The sequence below is a fragment of the Cibotium barometz genome, chromosome 27, assembly GCF_041138505.1.
Source record: "Cibotium barometz isolate CiBa-2024 chromosome 27, ASM4113850v1, whole genome shotgun sequence".
Lineage (NCBI taxonomy): Eukaryota > Viridiplantae > Streptophyta > Polypodiopsida > Cyatheales > Cibotiaceae > Cibotium > Cibotium barometz.
In genome coordinates, this window is record NC_141072.1 from 42,556,526 (window position 1) to 42,574,726 (window position 18,201).

Consider the following 18,201-nt stretch of genomic DNA (forward strand, 5'->3'; position numbering starts at 1 on the left):
CCGCAATGGCAGATTTACTTGAGATGGCTGAGAAGCATGTGAAGATCCCGACACTCCCCACGTTCCCAGTGGACCGTCAGTTGGACGGGAATAACTACGGCATCTGGAAGGTAATGATGGAATCTGTTCTAGAGTCTTATGACCTTGCTGATTTCATTGTTGTTGGGGTTCCACGGCCGGAGGTAGAGGAAGGGGAGTTACCCTCGATTGAAAGAACGCGAGGCACATGCACAGTTGTGGGATTGTGTCAATGCCAGGGTCCGTTCTTTCATCTTCCTCAATTGCACACCACAGGTAATCAATCATATCAAGCATATGACGCTGGCCAGAGGTATATGGCAGCATTTGGCTTCTCTCTATAATAGGGTATCGCCATGAAGAGGATTACCTTGGAAGTACAAATGCGAGTTATGAATCCTGCAAAGTCATTGACGATGCGGGAGCACATTAACAAGCTGCAGGCTCTTCAGCCTGAAGTTCTTCAGGCAGGTAAAGAGAGATCATCGGAGGATATGGCCATCACGTTGCTGTCGCATTTGCCCTCTCAGTACTTAGCATTTTACTCTTCTTTGATTACCAGTGGGTGGCAGGCTAAGCACCATCACATGGGAGGAGCTTGTGCCCATGGTCTTGGACAAGGAGGAAAGATTCACGAACCCTCCACAGGGCGGAGGTTTGGAGGCCTTAATTGGCCAAACAGTCGAAAGGCCGTAACAACAAGGGCAAAGGGAAGGCTTCATCGGAGAAGTCTTCTGAGAAGATGTTCGACGCAGACTGCGAGAAACTGAAGGCGGAAAGGACCTGTAATGATTGTGGCGAGAAAGGCCACTATTGGAGGTAGTGTCCCAAGCGGAGCACCGAGAAGGGTGGCGAATCCTCAGCAGCAACCGTTAAGACTCTGGCTTTTGTGCACATGGAGGTTATGGACACCGGTGTTTCGTTTTCCTCATGCAGGGAGGTGGTTGGAGGACTCTCCGCTACGGATACTTGGGAGTAGACAGTGGTGCTTCCAGGCACATGACTCCTTCCCCTTCGGCTTTACAGGATCTCTGTAGGTATTCTGGTCACATTCTTACTGGGGATACATCCACTATCCCAGTTCATAGTGAGGGCAGGCTGTGGAGATAGTTCCCGATGGTAGAGGGGGGAAGCATTCCTCCCAGGTGTTGTATGTTCCATCACTTGGTTTTCATTTGTTGTCAGTGCATCAAGTTTGCAAGACTGTGCTGCCTGACTCCACACGTGTGAGGGCCGACTTTCTGGGGCTGGCCGACTGGAGCTGGGGCTGGTCGTGGGCCTTCAGCTTGCTGTCGGCTGTCCTACTGCTGGCCGACTGCACGTGGGGCCATGGCCCCATGGCCCCCACTTGTAGTATCAGTTATTCGGGATTTTCTTGTGTATATAGAACAGAGTTACACGCCTCTCTCTCTCTCCTTCTCCATTGCTGTGTTTTTCTGCAATGCACTTGCTCTCGTGTTCTCAGATTTTGTCATCATCTCCACTGCATATTCTGACAGTCTCACCACATGAGCTAGTTCTCTCTAGAAGTGCGGATTACATCTCCAACAAGGCTCAGCTTGAGTGCTCATGTTATCTCTTCTATATGCTTAGCCAAAATTCTGTATGCCCAAAAATCATCCTTTCTCAAGCAGAGAAAGAAACCTTTGCTGTGATACCAATGTCACAGACGAGCATGAATACACAAAACCAGTGGCCCAAATCACAGCATACATTCAACATCCATCACAACATGAGCATGAATCGATTCATCTGTCACACAGGCATTATAAACATATACATCTTGAAACCACACAAGATAATCTTGCACATGACACAGCACTAGGGGATGACACATCATCCCCCCCCCCCTCTCTACCTGAGGTATCTGTATTACCAATAGAGTAATCTCTTGTACAAGATGTGGATGCCCGGGAGTTCCACTCCTTTGCCAGCACCAAATTTATCCAAATCTGTGAAAAACAAAGTAATACAAGCTCTTGGTCACCAACCAGAGCAAAGCAGTCACCAACTGCTCAATAAAGAAAGCAAACCCTCAGTCACCAACGAGGGCCAAAGCAGTCACCAATTGCTCCTCCAGAAAAGCCAACCCTCGGTCACCAACCAGGGCGAAAGCAGTCACCAATTGCTCCTCTAGAAAAGCCAACCCTCGGTCACCAACCAGGGCGAAAGCAGTCACCAATTGCCTTCCAGTGAAACCAAGCCCTTGGTCACCAACCAGGGCCAAACAGTCACGAACTGTTCCCTTGGTTTCACGGCTGTCCACAGGATTGTGCAAATCAGCAGCTCCAAACAGGCCCAAAACAGCACTTAGACCAAATCGTTTTGCATCCAGTGAGTAGGGTTGAAGCCAGGCACAAACTGTATCGGTTCCATCCCAAGAAAACCCTTGGTATCTTGCTGTAAATCAGCACAACCAGCCTGTAGAAAAGTAAGAGAAGCTGTTGATCAGCCCTATGTTGGGGTAAAGGCATTCTGCCCACCCTTATAGTGTGTACAAGCCCATAAGTTATAGTACATAGTACACTTAGTACTTTTAATGTACTAAGTGCACTATGTGTACTAGTGCAATATACATGTGTGATAGGGAAGTCACACACTCATCTTGGTGAGTTGACTTATCCCCACAACTCTCTCTCTCTCTCTCCCTTGCTTCTCTGTGTATGTCTCCCACATGAACTCTAACCCTAATTAACTCTCCCATTCAACTGGTATCAGAGCGTAGGTAGCTGTCTTGATCCTCTCCCTCTTGGCGTTGATTTCTCTACCGGTCAGAGGCGACGTCAACAAGCAAAAGACCCTAATTAAGTGGCGCATTCAATTGATACGCTTGCCCATTCAGCTGCTGCCCAGCAGCGGCCACGCTGCCCAACCAGCAACGCAGAGGGCTGCCCAGCCAACCAGGCGCAGCCAGGCGCCTACAGCAGCAGAATCAACACACGCACTACAAAAGCGGTGAACGTGTAGTGAAAACACCTGGAGCGCTACTAGGTGGAGGCGGCGAAGGCTTTGGTCGTCGGCTGGCTACTAGGCGAAGTCGGAGGCGGGCGCCAATACAACAGGCGAAGAGGCGTTGGTCGACTGCTGGCCACTAGGCGAAGGCAGCAAGGCTTTGGTCGTCGGCTGGCTACTAGGCGAAGTCGGAGGCGGGCGTCAATACAACAGGCGAACATGCCTACGAGCGAACCCGTAGTGCGAAAGGGAGGAAGGCGAGCGTGGAGCTTTTCATGCATCCATTCAACTGCTAGCCGGCGGAGATTCATCGTCAGGTGCAGTCCGCCAAGGCCCGCCACATCGTCACGCAGGCGGCCTATGTCGTGAAGCTGGCAGAAGAGGGGATTGGCGGTGGTAGCCACGGCGCCTCTCATAGCCACGCCCAAGAAGAGCAGCACGAACTCGGAGAGCTACGCACTTACGCTTCTGTGTATAGAAGCTCCAACCAGCTGCAGTTCATCTGCACAGATTTTCAGCAGCAACAGCATCATATTTTCTGCAACAGCATCAACACAAAGAAATTCAGCCTGCAAATCTCAGAGAAATTCAAAAATTAAGAGGTATTTGCCTTCAATTTTGGGAATTTCTTATCAATTCAATCGATTGAGTAGGTACAGGTGCCGAATTGCTCAATTTTTGAGCAAAATTGGCAAAATTGGGTGACATTGGTCACAATCAGGATCAATTTGCAAGAAATTGGATGTCGAAATTTGGGGCTTTTGATGTAATTGTGCAATTAAGCATTCATACATGTTGTATGATGTGAGAAATCGCACATTCGGGCAAAATTGCAGCAAATTGCAGTGCAAATCAAGGGGCTTTTGTGCCGATTGGATTGATTTGCATGCAGGCACTCGCATTTGATGCTTTGGGCAATGTGTTGATGCCTGTCAAGCACTCAATGTGCCTGTAAATCAAGGGGCTTTCATGTATTGGATGTATATGTGGCTAGGGGGAAGCATCGTGAAGACTCTGGATGCCTTCATGTGCGTCAATGTACCATGTATGATCAGCAATTGATCTTAAATCAAGGGGCTTTTCAAGATCGTATGCTTGTTGAGCTTGGCAAAGCAGCAGGCAAGACATTTATGCCTTGAATCCTCAGAAATCAGCTTGCAGTCAAGGGGCTTTTGCCCAATTTCTGTTCGGGACTGTTGTATGCAGTGTTCGGGACTGTAAAAGTCTGATTTTCACTCTTTTGGACAGCCAGGAGAGCATTTATTGCTACTGTACCTGTTGGTACAGATTTGGTACAGCTTTGTACAAGTTTTGGCATGGCTGCACATTGATTTGAGTGACCAAAAGGCTCAATTTCAGCTGCTGTACTTGTCGGTACAGGTTTGGTACATCACAGGTGAGCACTTAGTATTGCTGTACAGTACTTTGGAAAGGAAACAGAGCACATTTAAGGTGCTGTCCTAAATCTGCAGCAACCAGATTTTGGTGATTTCATCACATACAGTGGGAGAAAAGTTGCATTTGTGCTTCCGCAGTGGGAGATAAAGCTTGGGAGAACAACTGTGAGCACTTTGTGTGCTTTTGGTGCAGTGTTTGCACAATTTGCAGGGAGTCAGGCATTGACAGGTTGCATATTGCTATGGCAACCACAGGTGAGAGCTCTTCATTGCTTCACATCAAGAAGCTTGAAGGCTCACATAACTATGATATTTGGCAAACCCAGTGCTATAATGTGTTGCTCCAGAAGAAGCAGCACAAGCCTATCAAAGAAAGGGGTGTAAAGCCCGCTTCTCTTACTGCTGAAGAGTAGGAAGATATGGATGAGCTGGCAAGATCTACTATCATGTTGTCTGTGTCAGACTCTTTACTTTTTAGCATTCGTGAAGAGAAGACAGCTTGGGGAATGTGGCAGAGATTGCAGGACTTGTATGCCCAGCAAAGTGCCTCAAGCAAAGTGTATTGGTTGAAGAAACTCATAGGTCTTCAAATGAAGGAAGGGGCGTCTATGACAGCCCATCTAAATGAGTTCAATGGTATTGTCAGCCAAGTTATAAATCAAAAGTTGGCAATAGACGATGAGTTCAAAGCCACTTTTCTGTTATGCACTTTGCCAGAGAGTTGGGACACATTCAGGACAGCCACTAGCAATTCGAATGCTATGCTGTCATATGCAGATGTTGAGGGTGCTCTTCTTCAAGAAGAGATGAACAGGAAAAACAACTGTGTTGGAAAGTCCAATGGAATGAATGCACGTGGGAGATCCCAGCAAAGGGGTAAAAGCCAAGAACGGGGAAGGAGCAAGTCTCGCTCCAAAAAGCACTTGGAATGCCATTATTGTGGCAAGAAGGGACACATCAAAAAGCAATGCTACAAATGGAAAAATGATCAAAAGGAAAAGGGAAAAGGCAAAGACAAAGACAAAGATGAAGCCAAAGATGTAAAGCCAAAGGGCAAAAGTGGAGTCAAGATTGAAGAAATCAATGTGTCACATGCAGGTGACAGTGAGGATGAGGTCCTATTCACGTCTTCACTTGATGCCCATTCACTTCTTACAGGTGGTCATGGTATGCACTCATGGATCATTGATTCAGGTGCCTCCTTTCATGTCACAGGTTGCAGAGACTTGTTTGTCAGGTATACTGTTGGCAATGAAGGAGTAGTTTATTTGGGTGATAACCATGCATGCAAGATTCTTGGCAGAGGTGATGTGAGGCTTGTGTTTTTAGATGGCTCATAGCTTATGCTCCATGATGTCAGGCATGTGCCTGAGATCAAGAAGAACCTGCTTTCTACTGGACAGCTTGATGATGCTGATTATGTTACCACATTTGGTTGTGGAAAGTGGAAGATTAGTAAGGGCTCACTGGTTGTTGCCAGAGGCTCTAAGGTGGACACTCTTTACTTCATGCATGCAGGTGTTTGTCACCATGCTAATGTAAATGCAACCGAGCTGCCAGAAATCTCTATGTGGCATAGCCGGTTGGGACACATGAGTGTCAAAGGAATGGAGCAATTGTCTCGTTTGGGTTACTTGCCTTCTCTAAAGTTTTCAAGTTTTCAGTTTTGTGAGCATTGTATATATGGCAGGCAACTCCAGTGCCCCCACAAGAAAGCTCTTGGACAGAAAGATGCTCAGTTAGAGCTTGTGCATACAGATGTATGTGAGATGCCTCAGCTTTCTTTGGGAGGGGCAAAATATTTTGTGTCTTTTATTGATGATGCCACACGCAAGGTGTGGGTTTATCCTCTTCGTTTGAAGAGTGATACATTCTCAGTGTTTGAGAAGTTTGTTGCTCTTGTTGAGAATCAAACTGGCAAAACACTGAAGGCTTTGCGTTCCGACAATGGTGGAGAGTATATGTCCAAACAGTTTCAGGACTTTTGTGATGCTAAAGGCATCAAGAGGGAGCTCTCTACTCCTTATGATCCTCCACAAAACGGGACAGCAGAGAGGATGAACTGGACCATTCAGGAGAAGGTCCGTTCTATGTTGTCACATGCTGCGTTACCTCATGGTTTTTGGGCTGAAGCTGTTATGACAGCTGTTCATCTTATAAACAGGTCACCTAACACGAGGCTTGGTGGGAAAGTGCCAGAGGAAGTATGGACAGGGAAGCCTCCGTCATACAAGCACTTGAGAGTGTTTGGTTGCGTTGCGTACGTGCACATATGCAGGGAAATGCGCACCAAACTTGATCCTAAGTCTCACAAATGCATATTCCTAGGATATGGTGACAAAGGTGAAATGGGGTATAGACTTTGGGATCCCGTGAATAGAAAGATTATACGCAGCAATGATGTCATTTTTGATGAAACATGCATGTATAAGGAGCCTGCAAGGCAACAGGAGCCTAGCAGAGTCATCTTTGATGATGATGGACATCATGGACAACAACCAAGGGCTGTAAATCAGCCATTTCAGCAGCAAAACCAGCCCTTAAATGGTGCTGAAAATGGTCCAAATGGACAGCCAAAGATGGCAGAAGATATCCCTATGGATATACCACAGTTAGAGGAGATACCGGGCATGATTTTTCAGCCTTATGGCATGGAACAGGAGCCACCAATAGGTGATATGCAGGCTGGACAGCAACCTGCAAATGATGGTCATTGGGTACGGAGGTCCACAAGACCCTCCAGAGCCCCTGACAGGTTTGTTCCAGGGGTTGACTACTTGATGCTCACTGACTGTGGGGAGCCCTCATGTTATAAGGAGGCTTTACAGAGGGCAGACAAGGCTCTTTGGGAGCGTGCCATGAAGTCAGAGATGGATTCTTTGTACAAAAATGGAACATGGAAGTTGGTGCATTTGCCTGCAGGCAAGAAGGTTTTGCCATGCAAGTGGGTTTACAGGCTCAAAGTTGCACCAAATGCAAAGCCAAGATACAAAGCCAGGTTAGTGGCTAAGGGCTTCAAGCAGGAATATGGTGTGGACTTTGAGATCTTCTCTCCAGTGGTCAAAATCACCACACTTAGAGCTGTGTTAGCTTTGGTTGCACATGATGATCTGGACTTGATTCAGATGGATATGAAGACTGCTTTTCTTCACGGTGATCTCCATGAGGAGATATATATGCAACAACCAGAGGGTTATGCAGTAAGTGGAAAGGAGAAGCTTGTATGCAAGCTGAAAAAGAGTCTTTATGGGCTCAAACAGGCACCAAGGGAATGGTATCATAAATTTGATACATTCATGAAATCCCAGAATTTCAGGAGAAGTGACATAGATCACTGCTTATACACCAAGAAAGCTTTGGATGGCATCTATTGATCCTCATCTTGTATGTTGATGATATGTTGATTGCCGGGAAATCTCGTAAGGAGATGGATGCCTTGAAGCAGAGGCTGCATCAACCCTTTGATATGAAGGATTTAGGTGATGCAAATCACATTTTGGGTAAGCGGATACTTCGGGACAGAAATCAGCATGTGTTGTATTTGTCTCAGAAGGAATACATTGGCAAAGTCTTGCAGAGGTTCAATATGGACGAGGGGAAGAAGACTAGTACTCCTTTGCCTCCATATGTGAAACTCAGTGCTATGGACAGCCCACAGTCAGATAGTGGCAGGGCTGATATGGCCAAGATTTCGTATGCTTCAGCTTGTGGCAGTCTCATGTATGCCATGGTTGCTACTAGGCCGGACATTGCATTTGCAGTGGGAGTGGTTTCTAGATACATGGCCAACCCTGGCAAGAAGCATTGGGAAGCAGTGAAAGGTGTCATGAGATACCTGAAGGGCACACAGGATATGTGCATTTGTTTTGGCAAACAGGATGCATTAGTGCATGGTTACACGGATTCGGATTATGCCGGTCATCCAGATAACCGGAAGTCTACTACCGGTTATGTGTTTACATTCACAGGAGGTGCTGTGTCATGGATATCCAGGATGCAGAAGTGCACTGCCTTGTCTACTACAGAGGCCGAGTATATTGCAGCCACAGAGGCTTGCAAGGAGGCATTATGGCTATCTCGGTTAGTGGTTGATTTGGGTTATACAGGGGATATTCCATTGTTGCATTGTGACAGTCAGAGTGCCATCCAGTTGGCAAAGAACCCTGTTTTTCATGCAAAGACGAAGCATGTGGATGTGAAGTATCACTTCATCAGAGGTGTGATAGAGAACAAGCAAATTCAGCTTGTTAAGATTCATACGGATGACAACCCGGCTGATCTGTTGACAAAGAGTTTGCCTCCGGAGCGGTTTGCTCATTGCAGACACTTGATGGACATTGGATGAGGCCAGTTTCAGCCTTGATATGGCCTTGTATATTATCATGTACATGCTGATTTTTCTTTTCCTTTACTTAAGGGCACTTTGCCTTTTAAGTGGGAGGTTGTTGGGGTAAAGGCATTATGCCCACCCTTATAGTGTGTACAAGCCCATAAGTTATAGTACATAGTTTACTTAGTACTTTTAATGTAGTAAGTGCACTATGTGTACTAGTGCAATATACATGTGTGATAGGGGAGTCACACACTCATCTTGGTGAGTTGACTTATCCCCACAACTCTCTCTCTCAATCCCTTGCTTCTCTGTGTATGTCTCCCACATGAACTCTAACCCTAATTAACTCTCCCATTCACCCTAGAGTGCCTGTATGCAGCCCGACTGGCTCTCTATAGCCTGTAAGCAACTCGGCCAGCACTAGGAAAGGGAGAAACCAATCTGCTGTGACCATAGTGCTCGTTGAAGCTCCCACCATCCCCCTACTCGCACTGCGTGCACGCCATTCACCCTCGCGTCCTCTCCCTCCCGCCTGCCCTTGTTTATGTGACTCCCATCCGCCTTGCTCTCCTGCGTTGAAGCGCCCCCATCTCCTCGCCTTCGCCCCCCCCCCCCATTTCAGCGCCCCCATCTTCTCGCCTTCGCGCCCCCCCACTTCAGCGCCCTGTCCCCCCCCCTTCGCCTCTTCTCCCCCCGCCCCTCTTTCGCGTTGCTTCCGCCCCCCCCCTCCCCCTAGGGTTTGCTTCGCCGCCTGTCCGCCTCCCCCTCCCCTAGGGTTTGCTTCGCCGCCTTTCCCTTCCCTCCCCTCCCCGTTTTAAAAAAAGTAAAAAAATAAAAATAAAAAAAATCCTTCCGCCTTCTCCCTTCGCCCTCCGTGTGCAGCTCGGCTTCCTGCAGGTCTCTCCGCATTCGCTCCGCCTTCGCCATAGCTTCAGACTCTGATGGAGGCTCCTCCCGCCCCACCTCAGAGGGACTCTTCCGCAGCCCCCTCGCCCGCTCCGTGAGGATACCCCCATCAGGCTTTCTCTTTCGCCAGAAGAGGAAGCGAGCCTCGCCGCAGAGGTGGAACGCCTCCAGGCACATTCTGCCATCTGTCGTATAGTTGGCGCTCGCCCCAGCAGAGGGGAGATCCGGGATCTTCTTCAGGCCCGCCTGCTTGTAGATGTGGGCAAGATCCTGGACGTTCAGCTACTGGGCCGTGGACACTATCAGATCGAGTTCGAGACAGCCCAGAGCGTGGCCCAGGTCCTTGCCATGAGCCCCCTCGACATCAGGGGCGCTCGGGCATTCTTCAGACCTTGGCAACATGGCTTTGACCCAGCAGCGGCCGAGCAGGGAGAGCGCCTTTTCCATGTTACAGTTTGCTTCCCTGGACTCCGCCGCGAGTACCTGCCGCTCCTCTCGAGGCTAGGAGCACTGGTGGGCTCGGTGCTCGAGATTGGCCCCACAACAGCTTCAGTGGTGGCTAGAGCAGCAGGGCTACCTTCAGTCAGAGTTTTGGTTTCTGACATCTCCTCCCTTCCGAAGGTCATTCAGCTACCTAGGATAGGGGCGAGGGATGGATTGATGAGAGAGTGGAGTTCTCGGGGCTCCCGAACCAGTGCTTTATTTGTAGGCAGGTCGGCTACCTGGCCAAGGCCTGCCCTCGCAGGAGACCCCGACCTTCACCGCAGCAGCAGCAGGCCCCTGATGGCCCGCCCACAGACGCGGCTTGGCAGGCAGCCTCCGGGACACCTGCTCAGCCCACAGAGACCTTAGAGTGGCAGCCTGGGCAGGGGCGCCGTCGAGGGAGACAGTCACAGTAGCATGCCCAGAGACCGATGCAGTAGCAGCCACAGTCTCAGCACCACTGGGTTCCCGTGAGGAACAGCTTTGCTCCCCTCCAAGAGGAGACCCCATCGCCGACTGAGGACCAGGAGATGCCAGCACCCCCTCCTCCCTCGTCCTCCCCTCCCGCCTCGCTTCCACCTTCGCCTCCTCCCATCCCCGCTCCGGTTTCGGCAGCGGCTCCTTCTCCACCCCCTTCTCCCCCCCCTCCCCCCCCCGCCTCAGCTCCCTGGGAGGCCCTGGCAGTCCCCTGGCGTTCACCTGCAGTCCGGAGGACTCTGAGCGCCGACCTTGCTCGAGTACCGCAGAGGAGACTCACCATGCCGATTCGGGCTTCACGGATATCATCTATCCGCAATCGGCTGAGTCGTCTCAGCACTAGACAGCGCTCGGAGGCTTTTGATTACTCCTTCACACGGCTTTTTGGAGCAGAGGGCCCCCATGAGCCAGCACCCATAAGAGTGCATGTAGTGATACCTCCGGCCCGCGGGGAGGAGGCACTTGATTCAGCAGTGGCCTTCTCTTTCCCTCTCTGTGGCCCATGCGATCGGGAGTGGACTCTGGAGCTCGCTCTTAGTACTTTGAAGACTCAAGCAGTTGAGTTTTCTCACCATGTGAGCGATCTGGAGGTGACAGATGTGATAGGCCGACTATGGGAGTTGGCTCATTTTTTCTTGGATCCCGGGAGTGTGGACGCCTCAGGGATCCGTCATTTGGTCGTTCGCATAGTGGCAGACTTAGCGCGCGACCCTGGATATGTATGCATTCACGAGGTTGCTCTGGCTGAGCGGGAGGCAGTCGCCACGGGACACAGCCACTGGCGCCTGATCCGTGATTCTTGCAGCACACCGGGTGGGCAGATTCGTAGCCGCTCGGATGGGGACTATTCTCCATCCAAGCCGCTAGCGAAGGCCCGCCGTACGGCTGAGACAGCATCCACATCAGCAGGTCATCCATGAGGATCATCTCATGGAATGTACAGGGCCTTGGCGGAGCACATTATATACGTTATCGTGGCTGCTTGAGGCAGGAGCTTCAGAGATGCCTGGTTGGGGGCAGCATTGATATTTTCATGATGCAGGAGCACCACTTGGGTGAGAGCAGGATCCGGAGATATGGTTCGGTGATGCCTGGTAGATGGGACACCTTTTGGTCTGCAGGGTTTGGCCCTTTGGGTGGGCAGGGAGGAGTATGTATGGTCATTGCGGATGTATGGCGGCAGGCCATTGTGGATCGCAAGATCATTGTGCCTGGTAGAGCACAGTATGTCATTCTGAGGACGCATGATGAGCTCTTTGGCGTGCTCAATGTCTATGCGCCCAACCATGCTAGTGCCAAAGCAGAGTTCTGGACCCAGGTTACGGATGCATTGCCAGAGGCCGCACATTGGTGTGTCGGGGGAGACTTCAACATGCTTGAGGACCCGGCCGATAGGGTGGGAGGCAGTCATGTTACAGTGCATGGCACGGAGCTTGCAGCTCGGGAGCGATTTTGCATGTCACTGAGGATCACTGATGCATGGCAGCATGGGGCCTTCTCCCGCTCTCAGGACAGTCTTAGTTTCTCTCGGTCGGATCGCTGGCAGGGAGGGACTAATCTATCACGGATTGATCGCTTCTATGTGGGCGACTGGTTAGGGGAGCGAGGGGGCTCCGTTGGCATTCTCGCTGGCACCTCTTTTTCAGACTGCGCCAGTTATTTTGACACTTGAGGAGAGGACACGGGAGACCAGCTTGCAGTTGAGGATCCCAGAGAGGGTTCTTACAGATCCTAGTCTCGCTGAGGACATTGAGAGGATATGGCATGATAGTTAGAGCTCTGACCAGGATGCAGCAGGCCAGTGTGCCCAGGGACTCATCGAGCTTAGCTCTTTTCTGCATGCAGCAGCCTTGACACGGCTGGGAGAGACTCGCGAGCGGGAGCATCGGCTGAGACGTAGCCTTGCTTCGCTTCAGCGCCTTCAGGAGCAGCAGCCTGCATGTGAGTGGGTGGCGTCCCAGGTGAGCCAGGCACGCCAGGAGGTTAGAGAGGCAGAGGAGTAGAGACATGAGTTTTACTATCGTCGCCAGGCCTCTCAGTGGACGCAGCTTGGTGATAGAGTGATTGGGGAGTTTTTTGAGATTACTGGACCCCGCCATGCTCGAGCAGGAGTCCGCCAGCTTGGGAGGCTGGACGGATCGGTAGCTGCTGAGCCCGAGGAGATCAGAGCCATTGCCACTGAGTTCTATAGAGACCTGCTTTCAGCGGAGCCAGCCACTGAGGCTCGGGATGCTTGCAGACAGACTGTGTGGGCCCATGTGCAGAGGAGGGTCACAGATCGTATGCGTACAGTTCTGGGAGGGCCTCTTTCAGAGGTTGAGCTTGCTGAGGCCTTGAGGGTCCTTCTGCGTCATAGTTGCCCAGGAGAGGACGGATTGACGCGTGCCTTTTTTATGCGCTATTGGGACCTTTTGGGGCCAGGCCTCCGCAGGGGCTTCCAATATGTTTTGGACACTGGGGTGATGCCACATAGCTTTTTAGAGGGCTTGATCTTTCTTATCCCCAAGGGGGAGGGAGTATCAGATGATATTCGGCATTGGAGACCTATTACGATCCTCAATACTGTCTACAAGGTCTTAGCAAAGGCCTTGAGTTTGAGGATCCAGCCCTTCCTGGGGGAGTTGATTCATGCTACCCAGACAGGATTCGTCAAGGAGCGTAGTATCCTTGACAACATCTTCACCTTCTGGGAGGCGACGGTCCGAGCTAGATTTCTTGGTGAGGACTTGGTCGTGATGCTTCTCGATTTTGAGAAGGCATACGATAGAGTCGATTGGGGATTCTTAGAGGGCACTATGCTTCGCCTGGGCTTTGATCTAGGTTGGATTCGAGGGGGTGCCGGCTCTGTATTCCACAGCTCGGAGCCAGGTACTGATTGCAGGAGGACGGGGGCCGAGTTTTGAGCTGACCAGATCAGTCCGTCTCAAGGGTGTCCTCTCGCCCCGTTTCTTTTTCTCTTCTTTGTTGAGGCTATGAGCATGTATCTGACGGCAGAGGAGGTTGGTTTGAGAGGACTCCAGCTCCCAGTCCGGGGGGAGGACCTGCTCGATGCTGAGTTTGCCGATGACACGGGCTTATTTTTGCATGGCCAGGAGGCCAATCTTCATCGGGCAGAGCAGTCGCTTCAGGTTTTTAGTGCAGCTTCGGGAGCATTGATCAATTGGCGCAAGACAGTGGCCTTTTGGATCAGTAGCGTTCCCACTCCGGCATGGAGCCCAGACCCGGGATTTAGATGGATTCCTCCTGGCACAGCAGTGCGATATTTGGGATGCCAGATTGGACTAGATTTGTCACCTGAGCAGCAGATCGCCCCGCTTCTTCTGAGCATTCGGAAGAAGCTTTTGTATTGGAGTACAGCTCGGCTATCCTTGGCGGGGAGGGTAATGGTGGCAAATCAGGTGCTTTTAGCGACCATGTGGTATATTATGTCCTGCTGGATCTTCTCGAGCTCTTGCATCAGCCAGGTACAGAGGCTGATTAGGAACTTTCTTTGGTCTGGGCGCGATGGTCAGTCAGCCCGAGCAAAGGTTGCTTGGGCAGTCATTACACTTCCGCTGGCCCAGGGAGGCTTGGGCATTATAGATCCAGTTGATCAGAGTAGAGCCTTATTGGGGAAGCTTATTGTTTGGGGGCTGCTTCCAGGCGCTGAGCCTTGGAAAGAGCTTCTTTTGCAGCGCGGCTGCAGGCTCGGGCTCCCCCAGCAGCAGGGGGCACTTGGGCACCAGAGATACGATGGATCTTCATAGAGATTAGGAGGACAGGCCTCAGTAGAGGATGGGAGTACAGATTTGCCTTGAGCATCCTGAGAGCTTGGGGTTGCTGAGACCGGGGTTCTCTCAGAGACCTCTTGCTTGTGTTGAGGAGCGGGCCAGATAGCCGCTCATCTGGAGCCCAGCGGTTCGTACAGAGCAGGGTCATATGCTGGGTTCTCGGCCTCGTCTAGCCTAGGGACCATTGGCGGCAGGCCCAGCACATAGTTTTGGAGATCCAGGTGGAGAGGCTGAGTCACTTCAGAGGGGGGTTGATTATGAGGGATGACATTCAGGCGGCACTCACAGAGGAGTGGTTCACGCCTCTCGAGCTAGTGGCCCCACGGTGGATGGGAGCCTTTACACAGATGGAGATCCTGATTGCTGTCTGAGCTTGTACTGAGGATGGCAGATGCCTCTACTATGAGATCCAGGATGAGGGCAGACTTTAGAGAGTGGAGGTGGACACGCCTTTGGTTGCAGAGTGCATCTTTCAGAGGATACGGGTAGTGGCCGCCGTTTCTCGGAAGTGGCATATCGACCCAGACCCTGCAGATGTGCTCCCTGATTGGCGCATATGGGCATATGCTGCGCGCCCTTTGGCCCGGCTCCAGTGGGACCCTGGTGAGTACGAGTGGCATGATCCTTATGCATCCCCTGAGGCCACGGAGATCATCTTTTTCCAATATACTGTTCGGTTGGGGCGACATATTTTGACGGCGAGGAGGATGGTCTCTCCAGCTGCCATCGGGGCACTGGCGGCTACAGGGACTCTCACAGGAGTTCCTGGAGGATTTTTGGACCCGGCTCTAGGCTAGTCGACAGGCACGCAGGATCTCGACTTTCCAGTGGTTGGCTGGTCGCCCATAGGGGCTCAGCAATTGGCACCTGGCTTGTCTACAGTGGTCTTCCGGCGGCCTGCGTCCGATGCGGCCACCCTCTAGAGACACAGAGACATTGCCTTTGGGACTGCCCTCAGGCGCAGCAGATTTGGCTGCGGATGTTGCGCATTCTGGCCCCCCTCTCTCCAGAGGGTATGTATACGTGGGGAGCCGCTGCTTGGTCGACTTCGTCAGGGCCTGCTATGGGCTATGAGACGGAGCAGGACAGCCAGGCCATCAGATTCATTAGGGGCCAGCCTCGCCTTGTTCCTTCACCGGATTTCTCGTCCGCCAGCTGGACACAGGAGAGGGATTTACGATGGGAACTCCTCAGCAGCCTCACCATCTGGTTCACCTGGAGGGCCCGATGTTTCAGGGCCTTTGAGGGGAGACTGGAGCCACCAGCAGAGACTGCTCGGGGGATTTGGCAGGAGTTGATCCACACCCTGCGAGGACAGTATGACCGCATCCGGGGCGACTCGGATGAGGCGATCTTGCGGCGCCAGGCTTTTCACACCACTTGGCGCAGCGGCCCCTTCTACACCTTGCACGCGGGGTCCCCCCGTTGGCATTACAGGCCACCTGTTTGGCTCTTTCCCCCTCCTATTGTATGATATAGCCCCTCAGTTTTTTGTACTGTTACTTGTACATTTCAGGACCTAGGGAGAGTCTCCTTGGCTGCCTTGTTTTGTTCTCTGCTCTGCTTTCTTATGAGCAGGAGAGGATCTTTTGTAGCCCTACGGGCGTTTTTATATAACTAATGAAAGGATCTTTTTTCGGAAAAAAAAAGGAAAGGGAGAAACCACTGGCGACCAGCCCAATAGCACCAGTTTTGATAGTCGACCAGCCCCGAAGCACATACTCATGGAGTCAACCAGTTGCCTAGCAACAGGAGTAGTCGGCAACTCTCCTCACTGCTGTCCAACAGCCCCGTATTCTCTACAGAAGAAGTCGATTTCATCTTTTTGGTTGCCCTGACTTGTTCAACACATGAGCCTCCCAGAAAAGCAACTGGTGGGTCACAAAAATAACCCCTCAGCCACTTTTAGCAACTCGTGGGCTTTTGGTGGAGTGCCCAGGTGCCCAACAGTCATAATTGGTCCCAGTTCATGAATAAAGTCCAGCCCGATGTGAACTCTTATAAATTATAAGTTTTGTCTGCCCGAACTTTAATGAATATGAACCTGCAACCATAGACTTTAGTAGACAAAGGAAATAATAATTAAACAAGGTTGTGTGTGCACACTTGCCACCTGCAAAACACAAAAAAATCACCGCCTTAGTTCCAAACAGGTGTGCACACACGTGTCCATGGGGTGTCTAGGCGTCCTCGATGCCTGTGGACATTCATAGGCGAAATACCATGCAATGTCCAGGCAAACAAAACAAGTCACACATGCAAGTGCATTTCACATGCAAATGCTTGTGCACGATGATTTGGATTAAATCTCCCAACTTGCCATCTTGTACACTGAAATAGTCGTGACCATGGGCACCACCCATGGCTGGATGTGAATATTGTACTCACTAGAGCGATTGCCCTTGCATGAGTCCAGTCAACTCACCAGGGTCACCAACCATTCGATGAGTTCACATACTCACTCAACAGAGTCACCAACTCTTTCATGAGTTTACACACTGACTAGGGTCACCAACCCTAGCATGAATGCATAAATTTAGTAGTCAGAGTCACCAACTCTAATCACTCATTAAAGTCACCAACTCTTATATGAGTGAATCCATCATGCTCTAGAAAATTGTTCTGCATGGCACAAATCTCTGGAGGATTGTGACAGGCGTTCGGGACGGGTTCGAGTGGTATGGGACACTAGGGCTTATTTCGTATGGTCTGTATGGACGGGCATCTTGACCCCTATGCCCGGGGGTTATCTAGTTCATTGGATCTACGGCTTGCTTGTTTTGGGCCTTGGGTGCTATGGCTGTGGCTACTCTATGCTGCCCAAACATGTACATCTTTGGCCTTTACCCATTTTGAAATTGGCCCCTCTGCTCTTGTCCAATCCCGTTCCATGTGTTCCTAGCCTGCTTGTCCCTGTAGGGAGTTAAAAACCCTTGCTAGTAGTGCCCCTAATCTACCTAGTCCTCATCGTTACTCTGAGAGAGAGAGAGAGAGAGAGAGAGATTCTCATGTAATGTTGTGATGTTTTCTTTTTATGCAGAAAACAACGAAATTTAAGAGGCAAAAAGGAGTGCAGTTCAACAAGGTGTCGAAGGGAAACCAGAATTTTAAGCGAGCGAAGCAGAGAAAATAACCCAAGTAGCGAATGAAAGTAAAGGCATCAGTTTTGATTCATTAAGAGAGAGGAAAAAGGAGCCTCTTGGATGAAAACATGTGTAGTAAGCGGTGTAATGGAACATGCTGCATACTAAAACATTGATTTTTTGTCCATACATAGACTTTGGCTCTCGCATAGGCCTTTCAACGAAAGATTTGACGGCAAAACACTTGCTTGATTTGGTCTTCATCAGATACTGATTGTGGATGTAAAATTTTCCAATAGGAGTGTTTAAAAAAAAAGTTTGAAGCATATATTCTTCTTGATTCTCCAACCCTAGGGTGTCAATTGACTATCTTACTTGCAAGAAAGAGGAGTCCTTTTTATGCGTATCCTCAAATTCTGATCTTTTGGGAATAGAATGTGGCCGACGTCTATCCCAGTTGTGTCTCACCATGATTAATTGTGTGACTGAAGACATGGTGCATTATAACCCAAAAACCACACACCCTTCCCCTTTCACAAAAACGAAGAACTCTCTGAGTGGTTCAAAGGAAGCAAAGTGGCTCTCCAGGGTAGGTTGTGTAGAGGACAAGCTACGCTCCCTCTTGTCCTTATACAGGATAATGTTTTTCAGAGTGAAGGTGTGTGTTGGTGTCTAATGCATGAATGTAGAATGCCATTTTAGTTAAAGAGCTTCTGTCAGTCTGTTTAGTTTCTTCAAAGGCATAGCGTGACTCATCTCTACTTGCAGGTGGTGTGATGAGA

General features: G+C 50.4%; 1 protein-coding gene across 1 annotated transcript in view; it reads left to right on the forward strand.

Moving 5' to 3' along the window:
- LOC147623409 (Sas10/Utp3/C1D family) overlaps positions 1-17,767 on the forward strand; it is a 52,259-nt gene extending 34,492 nt beyond the window's left edge. The window contains exon 8 of the mRNA XM_086821552.1: positions 17,377-17,767. Coding sequence (XP_086677678.1) covers positions 17,377-17,469 — 93 coding nt within the window. The 3' untranslated portion in view covers positions 17,470-17,767. The remainder of the gene's footprint in view (positions 1-17,376) is intronic.
- The last annotated feature ends 434 nt before the right edge of the window (positions 17,768-18,201 follow it).